The sequence below is a fragment of the Dipodomys merriami genome, unplaced genomic scaffold (genome assembly GCF_024711535.1).
Source record: "Dipodomys merriami isolate MVZ:Mamm:240054 unplaced genomic scaffold, mDipMer1.0.p SCAF_31, whole genome shotgun sequence".
In the NCBI taxonomy this organism is placed as follows: Eukaryota; Metazoa; Chordata; class Mammalia; order Rodentia; family Heteromyidae; genus Dipodomys; species Dipodomys merriami.
In genome coordinates, this window is record NW_027204604.1 from 6,665,064 (window position 1) to 6,685,000 (window position 19,937).

Consider the following 19,937-nt stretch of genomic DNA (forward strand, 5'->3'; position numbering starts at 1 on the left):
AGATCTCCCAACTGCCCAACAGTTCCAAGACTCCTCTGAGATAAGCAATAATGAATGAGTTTGCCTGTGAAGACCCAGGAGCATTGTAATTCAAGAAATGCAGAGGGAAAGCAACGCAAGAGATAACGAAAATTGACCCTTAACTCATCAGCCACCATGGGAAACACTCGTTTTGCATATTTCACTTCCATAGCTAGAATTCAAATTGGAGGATATCATCAAATTTCTAATTTTGAACCCTGGACAGGCAGTGGCATATTTAATGATTCTTGGCAAAAGACGCTCATTACAGATCTCATCTAAATTAAAACATGAAACCACAAAATCGAGCAGAAAATCATCAACTTCTCACATCTGTATGTATGACCACAGCAAACCATGGAAGGATGAATACAAACATTCTTTGTCGGGGGTGGGGATGGGGGGGGTCTGTGACTAAATATTTCATCAGGAATTCTATGGCAGAGAAGAGTTAAAAAAGAAACCATAAATAGACCCATCAGGTCTTAACTTTTAGGTTTCTTGCATTTGAGTGAATGGTCATTTTTTGATGGTCAATTTGCACTATCATGTCAAGGCAAATTCTTTCTCCTGCTGATGGCCGATTTCACCTGTTCTGTGATATAGAGCTCTAATTTCTCTCACACAGAAAGATGGTAGTTTCATATCTTCTCTCACTGTAAGTAGACTCGAGGATGATACAATCGGCCAGCACCATGCTCAGGCCTGTGTGTTATATGCCTTTCACATGATGATGATGAAATACAAACTCATCTTTTGTCATCACTTCTAAGCCTCATTCAATGTGGATTTTCTAGGAAGTCAGGTAACCACTAAACCGTCACTGTAGATTGTATCAAACCTTTCTTACCTACTTCCTATCTTCTCTAACCTTTGTATTATTGAATGAGCACATGCTATGATCTGCAAGATGCATTTATATAACCAGCTTGAGAACTCTGACTCTCTCAAGACTGAATTCTTCTTAAACCTAAGTCCAGGAAAAGGGAATATTCTTAAAGAGTTAAAGAATCAGGAGCAAGATTATCCTAGATGTATACTAATTATTGCAAATAAGGAAAACCATGGGTCTGGCTTACTTCCAAGTCTTTCCATTTCCTAACAAATGGAGCAGTGTCATTCTTTCTGATGGAAGCATAGAATTCCACTATATATATATATATATATATATATATATATATATATATATATATATGTATGTATGTATGTATGTATGTATGTATCACATTTTCTTGATCCATTCATCTACTGAGAGACATTTAGGTTGGTTCCAAAGCTAAGATATGGTGAATAATGCGTGATAACCATAGTTATGCTGGTAGCTTTAGTATGGCCTTGTTTGTGATCACTGGGGTAAATGCCCAAAAGTAGGAACCTATAGTGCTTTCCAGAGTGGTTGAACAAGTTTACACTCCCACCAAAGGTGCAGTAGGGTTCCCTTTTGGCCACATCCCCTCCAGCATCTGTTGTTATTAGATTTCTTTATTATAGCCATTCTAACTGGGGTGAGATGGAATCTCAATGTTGTTTTGATTTGCATTTCTTTTATGGCCAGAGAAGTTGAGTATGACTTCATGTAGCTATTGGTGATCAAGATTATAATAGTTGAAACTGAACATAAAACATGGTACATCTCCTCTTAAGGAGCATCTAGGAATAGCACACAAAATAAGCTATACCAAATTTCAGCTTTTTTCTCCCATAAAAAAGTACTTCTGGGCCTTCCATTGTACTGTAGTTCAGAGACAGTTAACTACTTAATGAGAAATGGCAGCTATGAACAAACACCCAAGTGCTTCTAAGTATAGTTGGTGGATTGGAAAATCCTTCAAGAAACTGCAAATGAAAACATGGAGGGAAATTGGGTGGAGGGCAGGAGGAGGATGGGAAGGGATGGGAAGGGGAAACAAAGGAGGAGGCTACAATGCTTGATAAGAAATGTACTCATTATCTTGCCCATGTAATTGTAACCCCTCTGTACAGTATTTTCACAATAAAAAAAGAAAACATGGAGGGAAAAATATATACCCTTGAATGCTAAAGTTGCTAGGATGGGAGACTAGATCAAGCCTTGGAAAGACTGTTATTTTATCAGCATATCCCTGAAAACACCTTCTAGAACAACCTCACTCCAAGGGATCACTTTAGAGCTTCCTCCTCAGAGTAACTGTGTATCCTTACTTTCCTGCACACATCTGTCTTCCAACTTTAATTGGGACAGAGGAGAAAGTGTTTCAACACATTGGAGTCTAAACTGTTTGAGTCAAGTTCTGTTTAACACAATGATGGAAGTCCTGGCAGACAGACATGTTTGCTCTACTTTAGTGTTTTACATAGAAGGGGAGAGATCTTTTGGGTGAGGGGAAGAAGGAAGGAAGGAAGGAAGGAAGGAAGGAAGGAAGGAAGGAAGGAAGGAAGGAAGGAAGGAAGGAAGGAAGGAAGGAAGGAAGGAAAGAAGGGAGGGAGGGAGGGAGGGAGGGAGGGAGGGAGGGAGGGAAAGAACAAACAATAAGACAGCCATTTTAAGTATAAAATATGGTCAACTGTGTGAACTGCCTCATGTGACAATCAGTGAGCTAGTATTTATGGACACAGAGCCAGCATCCAGCTGGCCTGCAGGATCCAAGGTTTTCTAATGCTTACATGCTACAGATGCCCCTAAGGAGGTGTTTCACAAGAATTCATTAGTGAGGGTGCTGGGTTAACAAGGAGGAAGAAGGAGATTGAATATTCTAGAAATACAGTATTTGTAACTACGCAAATGAAACAATGAAACCTGTTGAAATTGTTTTGGGAAAAGAAGGGGAGCCAAGGATGGGGTTAGAGGGGGTGGGGATGGACGGAAGTACCTGGTAAACGTTTGGAAAAGTAACAATGAAATTTTCTCCCCGGTATACCTAATGTAAACTAATAAGAAAATAAATAAAAGAAAGATAAGCCAAAAAATAGAAAATACAATCTCTTGCTCTGAAGGAAAAAGACCAGAATGTATACTAGGCTCCCAGATACTGGGGACATGTCCCCAATCTTGCTGGGTCAGGACCCGTTGATTCAGGAAATTACTTTTACAAATAGATCAGAGTTAACAGAGCTTCCACTCAGGCTTACCTCTTCAACAACAACAATAAAAACAGAAGAAACACTTCCTGGCTTTCTATTTAAGGAGAGTATCTCAATTTCCATGAAAACAGGGCACCATGATGTTCGATGAAATAATGAAGGACCAATCAAAGCAATTACTGGATATTCCTTGCAATCACCAAACGAAATTTCTAACTCCCCAAAGCAAACCTAACCAAAGAATAAAGAAGTTTAGATACACTCAGCATCGACGAGAAGTCACTATGGAAAACCAATGGGGTTAATGCTGTTTAACATGAGATAGGACAATAATTGCAAAGTTCTTCCCCTGCCCAGGGGAAGAGCTTGGGTCTTCTGCCTACAGGGACAAAATATAAGACTGAATGGGCCATATAAATGAGATAATGGTCATTCTGAGCCAGAACAAGAAAAGACAAACAAGATACCCAGAGAGCAAAATGTAAGTAGGCTCTGACTTGCAGGGTTGAGCCACTGCCAGCCCTGAGGTTCTTACATTCGGTTTACAATTACAAATACAATCTTATTGCTTGTAAAAACACAGCATGAAGCAAGTCCATCTGGAAAACGACGATTAGAAATAACAGGGGCCAGGCGCCAGTGGCTCAGACCTGTAATCCTAGCTACTCAGGAGATGAGATCTGAGGATCACTGTTTAAAGCCAGCCTGGGCAGGGAACTCTCCAATTAACAACCAGAAAAGCAGAAGTGGCTCTGTGGCTCAAGTAGTAGAGCACTAGCCTTGAGCTGAAGAGCTCAGAGACAGCACCCAGGGCCAGAGTTCAAAACCCATGACTGACAAAAAAAATTCACATAGTACATTAAAAACAATAGCAACAAAGATGAAACCTCGTGTATCCCTATCTTGGGGTTCATTTTGCTTAGCACTATCTTATATAGTCATATGTTCATAGCTTTTGACCTTTTCTACTTGTCTGGTAAGATTATCCTAGACACCCCATTAGTTAAGGCATCCTTTCTTTTTTTTTTTAATTTTTTTAATATTATTTTATTTTATTTGAGAACATACTGTACAGAGGGGCTACAATTACATGGGCAGGATAATGCATACATTTCTTACCAAGCATTGCAGCCTCCTCCTTTGTTTACCCTTCACCTCCCTTCCCAGCCTCCCCCCTCCCCCCACCCAATTATACCCCCCTCCCCCCCACCGACATTGTAAAGCTGGTTTTGACATGACATTTTGTACTTCTCATTGTTGCAACAGGTCCACCTGAATCCTTAAACGACTTGTTTGCCCCCATCTCCTCCACATGTTATACTGACATCAAATATAGTGAAAGCGGGGGTTACACTGTGGGGGAGGGACATACAAAGCAACAAAGAGATAATCTTATAAATGCGTTAGAAACATATGCATGAAAGAAACGAAAACATTAAAATACATATTTAAGGGTTCATTTTCCTAACATCACATTATCTGACCTTTTCTGCTTGACTCATACCTATACTAGATATTGCAAATAAGGGAAACCATGGGACCTATGCTTCTTTGGGCCTGGCTTACTTCACTTAATATAATTTTTTCCAAGCCTTTCCATTTCCTAACAAATGGGGAAATGTCATTCTTTCTGATGGAGGCATAGAATTCCATTGTGTATATATACCACATTTTCTTGATCCATTCATCTACTGAGGGGCATCTGGGTTGGTTCCATATCTTAGCTATGGTAAATAATGCTGCAATAAACATAGTTGTGCTGGTAGCTTTAGTGTGGTCTTGTTTGTAAACATTTGGGTAAATGCCCAAAAGTGGGATTGCTGGATCATAGGGGAGATCTATGTGAAGTCTTTTGAGGAACCTCCATACTGCTTTCCAAAGTGGTTGAACAAGTTTACATTCCCACCAACAATGAAGTAAGGTTCCTTTCTGTCCACATCCCCTCCAGCATCTGTTGTTGTTAGAGTTCTTGATTTTTGCTGTTCTAACTGGAGTGAGGTGATATCTCAATGTTGTTTTGATTTGCATTTCTTTTATGGCTAGGGATGTTGAACATTTCTTCATGTGTCTATTGGACATCCTTCTTTCTTCTTCAGAGAAGCTTCTCTTTAAGTCTTAAGGCATCCTTTCTTAAAGAAAGTCAAATGTCTTCCTTTAAGTCGCACAAACCAAAGGGCATCCTAGGCTGACTGCCTTAAGCCTGGTCCAGACACTGTGGGAGGAAGCATGGAACCACCCTGATTGCCTAGACCCTTGCAAGACTCATTGCTAGCAGCAGGAATATTATCTTCTTTCCTATGTTCTCCCCTCATGGTCTAACCCCTGTTTTCACTATATTTAATTCTGGTACCCAGCATCTTATATATACATTTGGAAGGGAAATAACAAAATGCTGAAACAAGGATACAGGTTGACCCATTGTAACAATGAGATATACAAGACACTATGTTAAAAACGAACTTTACAACTTGGGGGTAGGGGAAGGAGGGAGGAGTTGGGGAGGTGGGGAGGGAAGGGATGGTTAGGGAAAAACAAAGGAGGGGGTAACAATGCTTGAGAGGAAATGTACTCATTACCTTACTCATGTAACTGTAACCCCACTGTATAGTATCTTTACAATAAAAAATATACATTTAAAAAAAAACAAAAAAGAATCTATAGCTAAGTGAAAAAGAAATAACAGGGGTGAGGGATAAGGGGTCTTTGGGGCCAAAGATTCCAAGCCAACTATAAGGGTATGGGACAAAGTCATAAACAGAAAAAAAAAACCTATGTGTGTGCAACTGAGCACAAGAATAATATAAAAGTAAAAGCAAATGTCTGTGGAGTATCTGCTGTGTGCCAGCTGCTCTCAATGCATAAGTTTATTTATTCTTCAAAACAACCTTTGGAGATAGGTAATGCTATTAATCTTGTTACTATTACTGCAGAGATAAGAAAACTGAAACAAATTTAAAATGCCCCACATCTGATAAGAGAACTAGCACCCGGCACCTTTGGCTTGTGCTACATACTGAGATGTGTTTTCAAATCAATAGTCTCACACACAGATGTCATTTTCCAGGAAAACAGAAAGCGATAAAATAATCAATCATAACAGCGTATTCCTAGCAAAAAAACTACTTCAAACACAACCCTTTGCGCATTGCACCCAGATACCTTCTTCTCTTGCCTGTAATTCACAGCCTCATGACAATTTGGAGAGGTTCCCAGGAGCATACATTGTTATCCTCTTAGGAGGATAAGGAAATGGAAGTACTATAATGTGGCTTCTGTAAGAGCAGAGAAAGAATGGAAGCCTAGCTCTCTGAAAGCAAGCAAATCACTGGTCATCCTAGAAAGGCTTTCATAAACCCATCACCCCACTTGTTAGGAAATGGAAAGACATTGAAAAAATTATATTAAGTGAAGTAAGCCAGGCCCAAAGAAACATAGGTCCCATGGTTTCCCTTATTTGCAATAACTAGTATATGTCTAGGACAAGCAGAAAAGATCAAAAGGTATGTGCATATGACCTTGTAAGATGATGTTAAGTGAAATGAACCCCAAGACAGGGACATAGTGGTTTTTTCTTTCTTGCTATTGTTTTTAACATACTTATAATGTATTATGTGATTTCTTGTTTCTTTTGTATGTTCTTCCCCCATGGTATAACTCCTGCTTTCACTGTATTTGATTCTGGTGCACTGCATCTTGTATATACACTTTTCTAATTTGGGGAGAAGAAGGGAAAATACAAAATGCTTAAATAGGGATACAGATTGACCCATTGTAACAATGAGATATACAAGACACTATGTTGAAAATGAACTTTACAACTTGTGGGAGTGGGGAGGGAGAAGTTGGGGAGGTGGGGAGGGAAGGGATGGTAGGGGAAAAACAAAGGAAGAGGTAACAATGCTCAATGGGAACTGAACCTTACTCATGTAACTGTAACCCCTCTGTACAGTATTTTTACAATAAATGACTTATTTAAAGATAGATAGATAGATAGATAGGCCAAGCGACTGACCTCCACATGCCTGTGAAGCTGAACATAGTGCTCACGCAGCGAGGGAGAGGAGGTGGCTTGATTCCATCCAGACGCATGAGCAGAGCTGGGATGCCAAAGAGGACTAGGTACTTCACGTAGAAGAAGAGCACTTGAGCCAGTGCCAGTCCTCCTGAAAGGCAAAGGAACCCATCAGACACACAAACAAGAGGACGCTCCGTCTTCAACAGCCCAGAAGCCCTTGTTCCAATCCTCAAACCTCTCTCCCATTTGCTGGTAATTTTCTCTTTTTTTTGGAATGTGAGCCTTTCTAAGGAATTCCACCATTTTAGTTCTCCCTTGAATCTACCATGTTTTAGTTAATATGCTTATGTGTTAACTAAAAATATCCCATGTCTACTTCTTTCTTTCTTAATTAATTCTAGATTCCACATATGAGAGAAAGCATACTTCCTCTATCACTGGGCCTGACTTACTTCACTTAACATGATTTTTTTTCCATTTCTTTGCAAATGATGCTTCTATTTTTGACACTAAATATTGCTCAGTTGTCATGTCTGAAACGCAAATATTAAAATCAAAAAAGGCTGAGTCTACAGGCTTGTGAGTCATTTGTCCAGAATTTTCATCTTTGTATTAAATGATACATGAGCTGGGCTAAAAGAAATTATTTTCTTTAAGAGTTTAATGCATACTCTATGGCTAAATCTAATTGAAGGTAATGAAGAGATCTTTTACTCCAATATAGATGGAGAATATAAGAAAGCACACATATGCAAAATATCCTACCAACGCTCTATATATGTGTTACTGAATATTTCCTTTATATTATCTCTAAGTAGTTGTACACAGGAGTTGCCATTTACGAAGCAGTTTACAAACAATGCATCTTGATTGCTGTCACACATCCCTCCTGCCATCCCTTCCTTACATCCTTAATTTTGTAGGATATGCAATGAATTCTTGACTGCATTCTCCCCCCACCTCTCCATTCATCTAACCCTCTCCCCTTGAAATACAGAAGGTTGAAATTGATTTTTCCTTGAAATTGTAATAACTGCTCCACAAACATAGAGGAAAAATTACCTGATTTTTGTGCCAACACTGGAGCTTGAACTAAAGGCCTGGGTACTGTCCCTTATCTTTGGCACTCTACTAGTTGAGCCACACCTCCACTTCAGGCTTTTGGTCAATTAATTACAAGATAAGAGTCTCACAGACTTTGATACCTCATATGGTTTTGAACCACAATCCTCAGATCTCAGGCTCCTAAATAGCTAAAATTACAGTCGTGAGCCACCAGCACCCAGCTTGCACAATAATACTTAAATTGTAAATTTTCTATGTTACTCTTTCTCCCTTGGGTTGGCATCTGAGGGATTAACTGCTATACTGCTTTGCTACTGATTGTCATCATCCCAGGAAAGATACACATCTCATTCTTCTTTCCCCCTCGACCTAAACAGCGCCTCTCTTTGTAAGATTTAGTCTAAGGTTGCAAAGTTGACCCTACAAATTTTGCTACAGCCTCTCAGGCATACAACTGACAAGAAAATAGCATCAGAATATAAATGACTCTACCCTGATTGAAAGTTATTTGATATAAATAAACTGAGCAAGCTCTTGTCAGGTTCAAAAATACAAAATCTGATTATGAGGGACAAAGGGTGAACAAATGCAACAGAGTACAATGATGAAAATAAACTATACAACTTTTGAGTGGGGATGGGAGGGAAAAACTGGGGGAGAGAAAAAGAATTAAGCGCTCTGTATATCACCTTTATAATAACAATTAATAAAAGTTAAAAACAAGTTTAAAAATCTGATTATACTTCATTACTTTAAAAATTGCTAGCCGGGCACTGGTGGCTCACGCCTGTAATCCTAACTACTCAGGAGGCTGAGATCTGAGGATTGCAATTCAAAGCCAGCCGGGGCAGGAAAGTCCGTGAGACTCTGATCTCCAATTAATGACCAGAAAACCAGAAGTGGTGCTGTGGCTCAAGTGGTAGAGCACTTGCCTTGAGCTGAAGAGCTAAGGGACAGTGCCCAGGCCCAGAGTTCAAAACCCATGACTGACAAAAAAAAAATTTTTTTTGCTGAGTTTTTATCTAAAATATTATCTCTCAAGCAGAAAGAATTACACTCAAGCCTACCTATCCTAGCCCCTTTCCCTCCCCAAATCCACACATAGGTTCACATACTTGACATTCATTCATTCAACAAGCATGCACTAAACTGAGATAACTAGCTATAGTCTAGCAAATAGACTTGACAGCAAGAGACAGGGTGACATTGACCAAAAAGAAATGTACTTGACTTATGTAATTGTAACCCCTTTGTACATCACCTTTATAAAAACAATTAAAAAGTTATGTAAAAAATAAAGAAATAGGGGCTGGGAAGGCAGCTCAGTGGTAGAGCGCTTGCCTTGCATGCATAAGGCCCTAGGTTTGATTCCTCAGCACCACATACGCAGAAAAAGCTGGAAGTGGTGTTATGGTTCAAGTAATAGAGTGATAGCCTTGAGCTGAAGAGCTGAGGGACAGCACCCAGACCCAGACTTCAGGCCCCACAACTGACTAAATAAATAAGTAAATAAATAAAAATAAAAATAAAGAAATAGACTTGAGCTCAGATCAAATGGGACACCATGTACCCTCAGGGCTTCTGATCAATTCCATTCTGGTTTCATTTATTCTATTCTTTTGCCATGTAGTTTGTTAATTCAGCCTTTGTGTCCAGCTCCTCCTTTTCTTAGCAAAATCTTATTTACCCTTCAGATTCCAGTTCAAATGTGGCCTTGTCTTATTCATTCAATATTTTTATCGAACATGGCCCCTTCCCATAGAACATTAGAGTGAAAAGAGAAGGAAAATCTAAGTGGGATTAACCCTCACACCATGGGAACAAGAAACAACATGAACACAGATTCTCAGACATTTACCAATTACGCATTCTGTAGTTTCACAGGCATGGCTCTAGGTGCTTAGCATACATTCATAGATACTGGTGCTGTCATGCGGATTGCATCTAGCAAAAGTCACTTTTCCTTTTCCAGTCCTCTATCTCAGTTGGCTGTGTCTGAATAATTGTCAGAGTTAAGGAAACTCAGAAATGTTGGGATGGGCAGGCCACTAGTGGCTTACACTTGTAATCTTAGCTGCCCAAGAAGCTGAGATCTGAACAATCACGGCTTGAAGCCAGCTCTTGCAGAAAATCCACAAGACACTATCTCAATTAGCCTGGAAAATGGTGGCCTGGAGGTATGGTTCAAATGGTACAGTGCCAGCTCCAAGCAAGAAAGCCAGGTACTGGCAACAAAATTAATTAATTAATTAATTAAAGTACTGAATGTCAAATACTAGTGTATTTTAAAACAGGAGTTAGGGCAGACTTCCCTAAGATGAAAATATTTCAGCAAAAGCTTGAAGGAACAAAAATGTTAGCTGTGCAATCACCTGCTGCCTCTTAAAATTGAATACAATTTATTCTTTAGGACCTGTTCCATGGCTTTTACTTCCGATGATGGTTCTACACATGTATGGTTATCCTACTAGACCAAGAGCCCTGAAGATTGTTGGGGAGTTATTTCTTATATCTTTGGAGTCCTCAGAAGCTAACATCTGACATGTAGCTGATGCCTGATCAATGCTTACTTGAAAAGAAACTGAATGAGCAACAGTATGGAGATCCAGTATCACAGTGCCTCTGGAAATGCAGTAATGGTCTATTGTCGGCTTAGAGAATCCAATCACTAATGAAACTCAGGCTACCAAATAAGAGTCTTCTGTGGGTTTGGAACTTTGTATTCCAAGGGGGGTAAGGAGGAGTCAAGAGAAATAGCATTTGCTATTGCCTTGAAGTTACTAAATACAGGTTGAACTCAGTCAACCCATAAACCACCTCCAATTCTTAGTTCTTCAAACTCAACTTGTCCAAAACAGAATATAGCTTGCTCCTTCCAAAACTAGAAACAGAACAGATTTTCATGACAGAAAGAGATGAATGTTAAGTTCTATAGAGTCCTAGGAAGATAAGGAAGGGGGGAAAAGGCCTTAACTGAACTTTCTGGAGCTCAGTCCTTCCCAGATAAACATACCTAGGTGCTCAGTCTACCCACCCATGAACTCTCATTCTCTCTCACACACGCTTGCTCTCACTCTCTCTTTGTGTGTGTATATATGAATATGAAATTGTATAAGACATTCCTTTGATATATTAGACAAGAGAAGAGCTAAGTAATCCAATATAACACTGCAATATAACAAAAAAAATCACCACTTCAACACAAGGCAAGATTTAAATGCAACCTACACAAGAGCATGTGTCATATAAAACAGAGTGAGATTGCTCCTGTCCTACCATATTGAAATACTGGTGGGCCCAATAGTTTTTATCAAAATGAATCATTTCAAAAAAAATAAGCAAAAGACAAACTTGCCTTGGTAACCATATATCCAAATCAAACTGAACTACTTAAATGATTTGATTTGTTTCCCACTCATAAACCTTCATTTCATTCACACTGGAGTAGTAAATTTTCTATATTTATCTACCTTGCTTAATAATTCAAAGGAAAAACTCAAAACAATTAGGAAGGGAACACAGATGAATGAACACCATATTAATCTGTTTTTAGAACTTCCAAAGTTTGAAAAGTATTTGCAAGTTTGTAATTCTAGGTAGGGACACATTATCTGAAGAAAAACCCTAATGGCAAACCTCTGAAGAACAGGTTCAGCAAAAAGCGAGTGCTTTGTGAATTGACAGGCCATCCTTGCACAGAGACCACGCTAAGTTCCTCCACTGCACTCTCATTTAGTTACATGTGCTACAAAAAACCATTTGTCTCTCTTTTAATATTATCCCATTACAGTTTTAATTGACATAAAGCAGCTGGAGATTGGCTTCTATATGACTTATCATTTTCTTCTCAGCTTTGATTCTCGGATAAGTGGCTAGAGATTTCCACTGAGAGGTGAAGAGGTGGGAAAGAAAAAGCCAGCCCCAATCCAATTTTCCTCCCCTGACTTTCCATACGCACTGGATTCCTTGATAATTTATACCCTTTGCTGCCTCTTGGCCTACGCTCATTCCTCTACTTACAGCCTCCCACCCCATGTCCTCTGTTTTGTCAGTTTAAACTCTACCTTTGGTTAAGGCCCCATCTAAATCCATCATTTCATTATGTCAATTCAAGAGAGTGACGATGGTGTAGAGAGGAAGATGAAAATGCAATCAGGGGAGTTACCCCAAGGGGGATCCAACAGCATCCGTGATCTTTTCATTCTTAAACTACATAAGAGATATATTTCCGTTGTATTTTCTTTACAACTTTTTTGTATGTATACTCTCCGTTGTCTGGACAAGTTCAACAGCAATCTAGTTTTAGAGCATATTGAGACTAGCTACTGATTAAGACTACCTCCAGCCAGGTGAGGTAGTGCAGTCTCAGCACCATGGAAGCTGAAGCAGGAGGATCACCAGTTCAAGGCTAGCGTGGGTTACATAATGAGATTGTCTCAAAAACAAAGAAACAACAACAAAAAAAGTTTCGATATGCCAAGCAGTATGCAACAGCACATTAAATTCTCAAAACTAACTCTCTATGGTAAGTACTATAACTACCCCCTGGTTTGCAGGTAGAAACTTGAATACACAAAGGTGTCAAAAGTCATCCAAGATCACACACTAATGAGTCTCAGAGCTGCAATGTGAACTTGGGTGTACCGCCTCTAAGTCACCTCATTTACTATAGCCACACCAACTCCCAGAGCAGACATGGAACTGAGCCAGTGTGAGTCAGGCCAGATGACAGGGCAGCCAGGGAGCTCTTAGACAAAGCTAACAGGGCTACTTCATGCAGAAAAAGAAAGCACAGCCAGGCACCAGTGTCGCATGCCTGTAATCCTAGCTACTTGCGATGTGGAGAGGGAAGGACTGCAGATGGAAGACAGCCTGGGCAAAAAGTTTGCAAGATCCCATCTTAACCAATAAAATCTAGGCATGGTGGTGCCACCTGTCACCCCAGGAAAGCAGGAAGTACCAGTAGAATGGTCATAGTACAGGCTGACATGGGCATAAATGCATATTTGAAAAATAACAAAGGCAAAAAGGGTTAAGGGTGTAAGTAGTAGAGTACCTGCCTACTAAGCATAAGGCCCTGAGTTCAAACTCCAGTGCCATCAAAGAAGGAAAGAGGAAAGGAGAGAGAGAGAGGAGAAGGGAGGAAGAGAGAGAAAGGAAGGAAAGAAGGAGGGAGAGAGAGAGGACAGGAGGGGAGAGAAGGAAGGAAGACCTATTTTATGTATCTAAGAAATCATCTACAGGGCTGGGAAGGTGGCTCAGTGGTAGAGCTCTTGCCTTGCATGCATGAGGCCCTGGGTTCAATTCCTCAGCACCACATAAGCAAAAAGAAAAAAAGCCGGAAGTGGCGCTGTGGCTCAAGTGGTTAGAGCGCTAGCCTTGAGCTGAAGAGTTGTGGGACAGCGCCCAGGCCCAGAGTTCAGGCCCCACAACTGGACCAAAAAAAAAAAAAAAGAAATCATCTACATATCAAGTAATGGGTTAGAGAGGAAGCGACCATCAGAGTATCCTGAGAGAGACACTGGGAGGAGAAGAAGAGCCAGCAGGGAATAGCTGGTGCTTGCTACATAACCGTGGTACATTCTATACTCTTTACAGCGCCATGTCAAGCAGGCCACTCCTCCATTCTGCAAGCTGTGGGCACTGTTCGTGAAATTATCCTCATGCCACATGGAATATCTGTGATTGAAGAGCTAGGCTCCACAGTAGTAAATCCCAGAGTCGCTTTGGGTTCATACTACATTCATTTTAAATAACCTCAGGAACAGGAGCGAATTTATAAAAATTAATTGGCTTTCACCCTGTCTGAACAAGGCTTAGGATGTTTCACTTCTCAAAAGGATGGGGAAGAAAGGAGTCCTGTGCTGTCTGACATGGGTGTGTGCCCCTACTTTACAAAACAATGATCAGCTGCCAAATGTCCCTCCCCTTTCCCCTCTAGGGGATGTTGTCAGGTAAGGAAAAGCAAATGGTTGTCTTCATTAACATCTCATTACCAATTAGATAGGTGCACCAACATTATCTCGATAACAGCTAGTGTCGAATTACTGAGCCGGAAACCCCTCTGTCTACTTTACACTTAGGATATGGATTTCTAAACCTCAACCAGTGAACAGGCTGGACTTTCAAAGAGACTCAAATGAACATTCCACAAAGCTTTTGTTTTACCTCTATCAGGGAAGATATAACTTGCCAGCCTCATACCTCCTCTCAGGTGCGTGCGTGCGTGCGTGCGTGTGTGTGTGCGTGTGCATACATGCACCAGTACTGGGGCTCAAACTCAGGACCTTATGCCCTCACTTGGCTTTTTACTCAAGCATGGTGCTCTATCACTTAAGCCACACTTTCAGCTTTTTGCCAGTTAATTGTAGGTAAGAAACTCAAAGACTTTCCTACCTGGGCTAGCTTCACACTGTGATCCTCAGATCTCAGCCTCCTAAAGTCACTAGAATTACAAGTATGACCCACCAGCGCTGGCTCCTCACTCACTCTTAACCCCTTGCCAAAGTTCTCTTTTGTCCTCATTATCTTACAGACCTGGTTTTACCAGGGGTTGACTGCGGAGAAATGCCATTCAATAATGAACTCAAGGAATGTGATCTTTTTGAACTCTTATAGAGAGAAACTGTTAAGTCATCGCCTTTGCTCCCTTAATCCCTTGTGAAATCAGAGTCTGATTCCAGTCTGCTGTGTTTTGCCTTCTTATGGAGTTCAGAAGAAAATCGGAGTTCTTATCCTTTAGTGATACTGCTGAAATATTTATGGATAACAATAAGAGGTCTAGCATTAGCTTCAAAACAATTCAGGAGAGAATACAGATGAAAGACAATTGGCCATGAGTTGATCATTGCTGCACCCGGGGGGAATAAAAGCCTAAGGTGAATTCTAATTCTTTCAGTTTTCTAAAAGGCAATTTTTTAAATGACTTTCCTAGATAAAATCCATGTAAAGCACGAAGGTGTGAAACAGCCCAGTACAGTGGAAGACATGGGTAGGCAGACACAGGAGCCTGGCCAGGGTAACAAGAAAGAAAGACAGGATCCAGCTGGGCACCGGTGGCTCACACCTGTAATCCTAGATACTCAGGAGGCTGAGATCTAAGTGGTTCAAAGCCAGCCCAGGCAGGAAAGTCTGTGAGACTCTTATCTCCAATTAAACACCAGAAAACTGGAAATGGTGCTGTGGCTCAAGTTGGTAGAGCACTAGCCTTGAGCTGAAGAGCTCAGGGACAGTGCCCAAACCCAGAGTTCAAGCCTCACAACTGACAAAAAACAAAAAAAGGAAGGAAGGAAGGAAGGAAGGAAGGAAGGAAGGAAGGAAGGAAGGAAGGAAGGAAGGAAGGAAGGAAGGAAGGCAGGAAGGGAGGAAGGGAGGAAGGGAGGAAGGGAGGAAGGAAGGCAGGAAGGCAGGAAGGCAGGAAGGCAGGAAGGCAGGAAGGGAGGAAGGGAGGAAGGAAGGAAGGAAGGAAGGAAGGAAGGAAGGAAGGAAGGAAGGAAGGAAGGAAGGATCAGTCATGCAAAGAAGCAAGACTTTACAGAAGTCAAACAGGTGATGAGATTGTGTGTGTGTGTGTGTGTGTATGTGTGTGTTTTAGCAAGATTAGATGATAAGAAATTTGAGATGTGGGGCTGGGAAGGTAGCTCAGTGGTAGAGTACATGCCTTGCAAGCATGAGGCCCTGGGTTCGATTCCTCAGCACCACATAAACAGAAAAAGCCGGAAGTGGTGCTGTGGCTCCAGTGTTAGAGTGCTAGCCTTGAGCTGAAGAGCTTAGGGACAGCGCCCAGACCCAGCATTCAGGCCCCATGACTGGCAAAAAAAAAAAAAAAAAATGCAGAAATTTGAGATGTGTTTTGTTAATAAAAAGAGAAAGGCAAAAAAAGCAGATGGATATGGAAAATGAGAGCCCAGACTGAGGTACCCAGGAAGTGCAGTCCCCATTTGTAAGTTGTTTGAGTAGTCCCCCAAACCTTTAGCAAAGTCCTCTTTCATGACTAGTACCAGGGGCTTAGGTTTGTCATCCTAGCTTCACAGGAAGCTAGTTCAAAGCCAGCCCAGGCAGAAAAGTCCATGAGACTCTGATCCCAAGTTAACTACCAAAAAGCCAGAAATGGAGCTGTGTAGAGCACTGTCCTTGAACACAAAAGTTCAGGGACAGCACCCAGGCCCTGGTTTCTGCTGAGACCAGGGAACAGCATCAGTCCATTGTTCCTGCAAATTAAGGGGCTGGGAGACCCCATCTGCTCAAACAGAATGGCAATCTCATCTAAAATCTGTATCTTTTTTTTTAATGTATTCTAGCTAGATATTGGTGGCTCATACCTGTAATCCTGGCTACTCAGGAGGCTGAGATCTGATGATCTTGGTTCAAAGCCAACTCATGCAGGAAAATCCATGAGACTCATATTTCCAATTAACCACCAAAAAGCCAGAAATGAAGTTGTGTAGTCGTGAGTGAAAAAGAAGGGACAGTGCCCAGGCCCGGAGTTCAAAGTGCCAGGATCAGCACAAAAAAAAAGAAAGAATGAAAGAATGAAAGAAAGAAAGAAAGAAAGAAAGAAAGAAAGAAAGAAAGAAAGAAAGAAAGAAAGAAAGAAAGAAAGAAAGGAAAAGAAAGAAAGAGAAACCACACACAAAAAACCCCACAATGATCCCCATGTGAAAACTCTAAATTGCCCGTGAGAAGCTCAATGTTAAGCTAATGAAATTTTGTCTTATTTCAAGCTCATTTTGTTTAATGACTAGCTTTTAGTTTTTACTGCCACCTCCTGGCCCTTTCCTGTATATATATCCTGAACCACTAACACACACACACACACACACACACACACACACACACACACACACACACACACACACACACACACACACACACACACACACACACACTCTCTCACTACATTTAAAAATATCCAATCAAACCAAGTGCCAGTAGCTCATGCCTGTAATCCTAGCTACTCAGGAGGCTGAGATCTAAGGAACAAGGTTTGAAGCCAGCCTGGGCAGAAAAGTCTCTGAGACTCTATCTCCAATTAAACACTGAAAAAGATGGAAGCAGAGCAGTGGTTCAAATGGTAGAGTGCTAGCCTCAAAGACAAGAGTCCAGGGTAAGTGCTCAGACCCTGAGTTCAATCCCCAACTGGAAAATAAATACTCCAATCAGGAAAGCATTGAACTAAACTACGATCACCCCACGATCGCAAAGCTATGCTAATTCTACAGGAGCCACTAATCAAGGCTATTAGCCTTTCAGAAAAATCCCCTCAAGCCACCTCAGCCAAGCCCTTGCTGGTCCTCAGTTTTATAGATCAGGAACTTGATTCATCAGCACCCCAAGGAAAGATCTGTGTGGGCAGGTGTACATCAGTCTAGCTCATGGACAGAGATCAATAATACCAGAATGCTAACTAACCACTTTAGAATGAAAATTATTGCCTCCAAGGCAACTAGAATCTATAGTCCATAATATTTGCAACAGAGCTGACTCCAACGTGGCTGGAAACAGAAAGGAGAGTAATGAGCAGAGCAGCATATGGCATTGATGGTTTTTGTTTGAAGTTCTATAAAAAGGGAAGTGAGTTGTTAGCATAATAGAAGCCCCGGTCTTGATTTTCTTTAAGTTATTCCCATGATTTTGAGTGAGACAGAGCACCTAATAAAAATAAAATGCTGGAAGGAAATAGTTGATACAACACATGACTCAAGACTAATTACATTTTCATATAATCAAATTTGATTGCATGAAGTGAGTTCTGCCCCATTATTACAAAGCTATAACTTCAATAAGAACTGTTAACACACCTTAACTAATCATTTTCCCTGGAGAATGTTAGCTCAAAGGAAATCACATAGTATTCGTGGGAACATCACTGAGGAGAATGCCATAGGAGATGGGATTATTGGAAAGCTAAGTGTAATTGTAAACGCTACAAATTAACTCAAATTACTTATCTTAGGGGCCTGTTGACAGGAATGACTCTATTTCCTTGTCCTAAGTATGCACGATAAGATTAAGAGTAGAACAAGGTAGTCTTAATATTAACATCCTGCTCTGGCTTCGGAAGTGTGTGTGCAGAAGTGTTTGCTGCCTGGGGAACACTGCCAGGCACTGTCTCAATGGTGTTTCTCTTAGTCGTCACTCACTTGACGATGAACATCTGGCCACTGGATTCCAGAAGGCACTAACTTTCCTTATTTCCAAATGTCTATCCTACAAGAGAGTGCGGCCCAGGGCAAAGTCATGCCACAAAGAAATCACCTCAAACAATGAGAGAAAACCTTGTCCCAACATTAGTCACCTCGCCATTATCTCTTCCATCCCTGACAAAAGCTTCAAGTAGACAGATGGCACCACATTTGGGACAAAACAATATGTTCTTGGCTTCTTGTAAGTCTGCTCATTGAGTATCTACACAGCATGCAAACCAATCTAGACATATATACTCAGAGAAGGCATCCATGCATACACACACTCATCGACAAACACTATCCATGAGAAAGCAAAAGGCCATCACATTGTGGATGAGTTAGCTCTGGGGTAAACAATGGGCAAGAAGGAATATAATCAGGAATGAAGATTTAGAAAAATGTCATATAAAGACAGGGTGTTTGGCTGGGGAAGTGGCTCAGTGGTAGAGCACTTGCCTCGCATGCATGAGGCCTTGGATTCGATTCCTCAGCACCACTTAAGCAGAAAAAGCTGGAAGTGGCGCTGTGGCTCAAGTGGTAAGAGTGCTAGCCTTGAACTGAAGAGCGCAGGGACAGCACCCAGGCCCAGAGTTCAAGCCCCATGACCTACAACAACAACAACAACAACAACAAGTCTCACCAACCTCCCTGCCTGGCTTAGCTTTGAACCATGGTCCTCAGATCTCAGTTACCTGAGTAGCTAGGATTACAGGTGTGAGCCATCAGTACCCAGCTGTGGTTTACTTTAATGAGCAAGAAATGCCTCCCCTGGCAATGTTGTATTATTTAACTAAGGGTAAGTAGCAATGTTGGATTACTTGACTAAAGGTAAGGAATGACTTGACTACGGGTAAGTTTGCAAAGGACACAGCTGACCATTGGTTTATTTTCCTTCAGTCTACAGAATTTTCTAAGAGAACGTACAGTCATTTATATTCATAGTTACAAATACAAGTCATTTTTAATTTTCTACAGTGGTATCAAATATATTAACCCCATATCTATTGGTAAGTGTCTGTTTCTTAGCAGATGGAAATCCATGCCCTGTAAATCTGTCTCATTCTTCATTGAAATATTCGTGGGCCAGATAATTGTATTTAGTGTGGCTGACCCTGCCACCTGCCTGTACATATGCATTTGCTTCCTGACTACCAGAGTCTTGATTTGGTTCATGGAACCATGCGCCCTCTTAAACATACTACATTTCCAAGAATTCTTTGAATTTAAGAGTACAAAGACAGACCCAGGAAGAATGTAACCAGTGTAACCAATGTAACCAGTGGATTAAGCCTTCAATTCTAGCTCCTTGGGATGCTGAGATCAGGGGATTGCTGTTCAAGGTCCGATCAAACAGAAGTTCACAAGACTCCACTGCCACCAACAGTGGTATGATGGAGGGCCCCTATCATCCCAAGTTTTATGTGAAGCATAATGGCTGAACACAATAGCATATGCCCATCATCTGAGCAATAAGAGGAAGCACAAATAGGAGGACCATAGTCCAGGTTAGCCTGGGCATAAGCAAGACTCTATGCTGATAATAACCAACACAGGGAATGCAGGTATGGCTCAAGTGGTAGAGTGCTAGC

At 41.0% G+C, this 19,937-nt stretch overlaps 1 protein-coding gene across 1 annotated transcript in view; it reads right to left on the reverse strand.

The window, feature by feature from the left end:
- Positions 1-19,937, reverse strand: part of Hhat (hedgehog acyltransferase) — a 233,025-nt gene that overhangs the window by 145,840 nt on the left and 67,248 nt on the right. Inside the window, exon 8 of the mRNA XM_070041440.1 lies at positions 7,094-7,244. Within this exon, the coding sequence (XP_069897541.1) occupies positions 7,094-7,244 (151 nt within the window). The remainder of the gene's footprint in view (positions 1-7,093; positions 7,245-19,937) is intronic.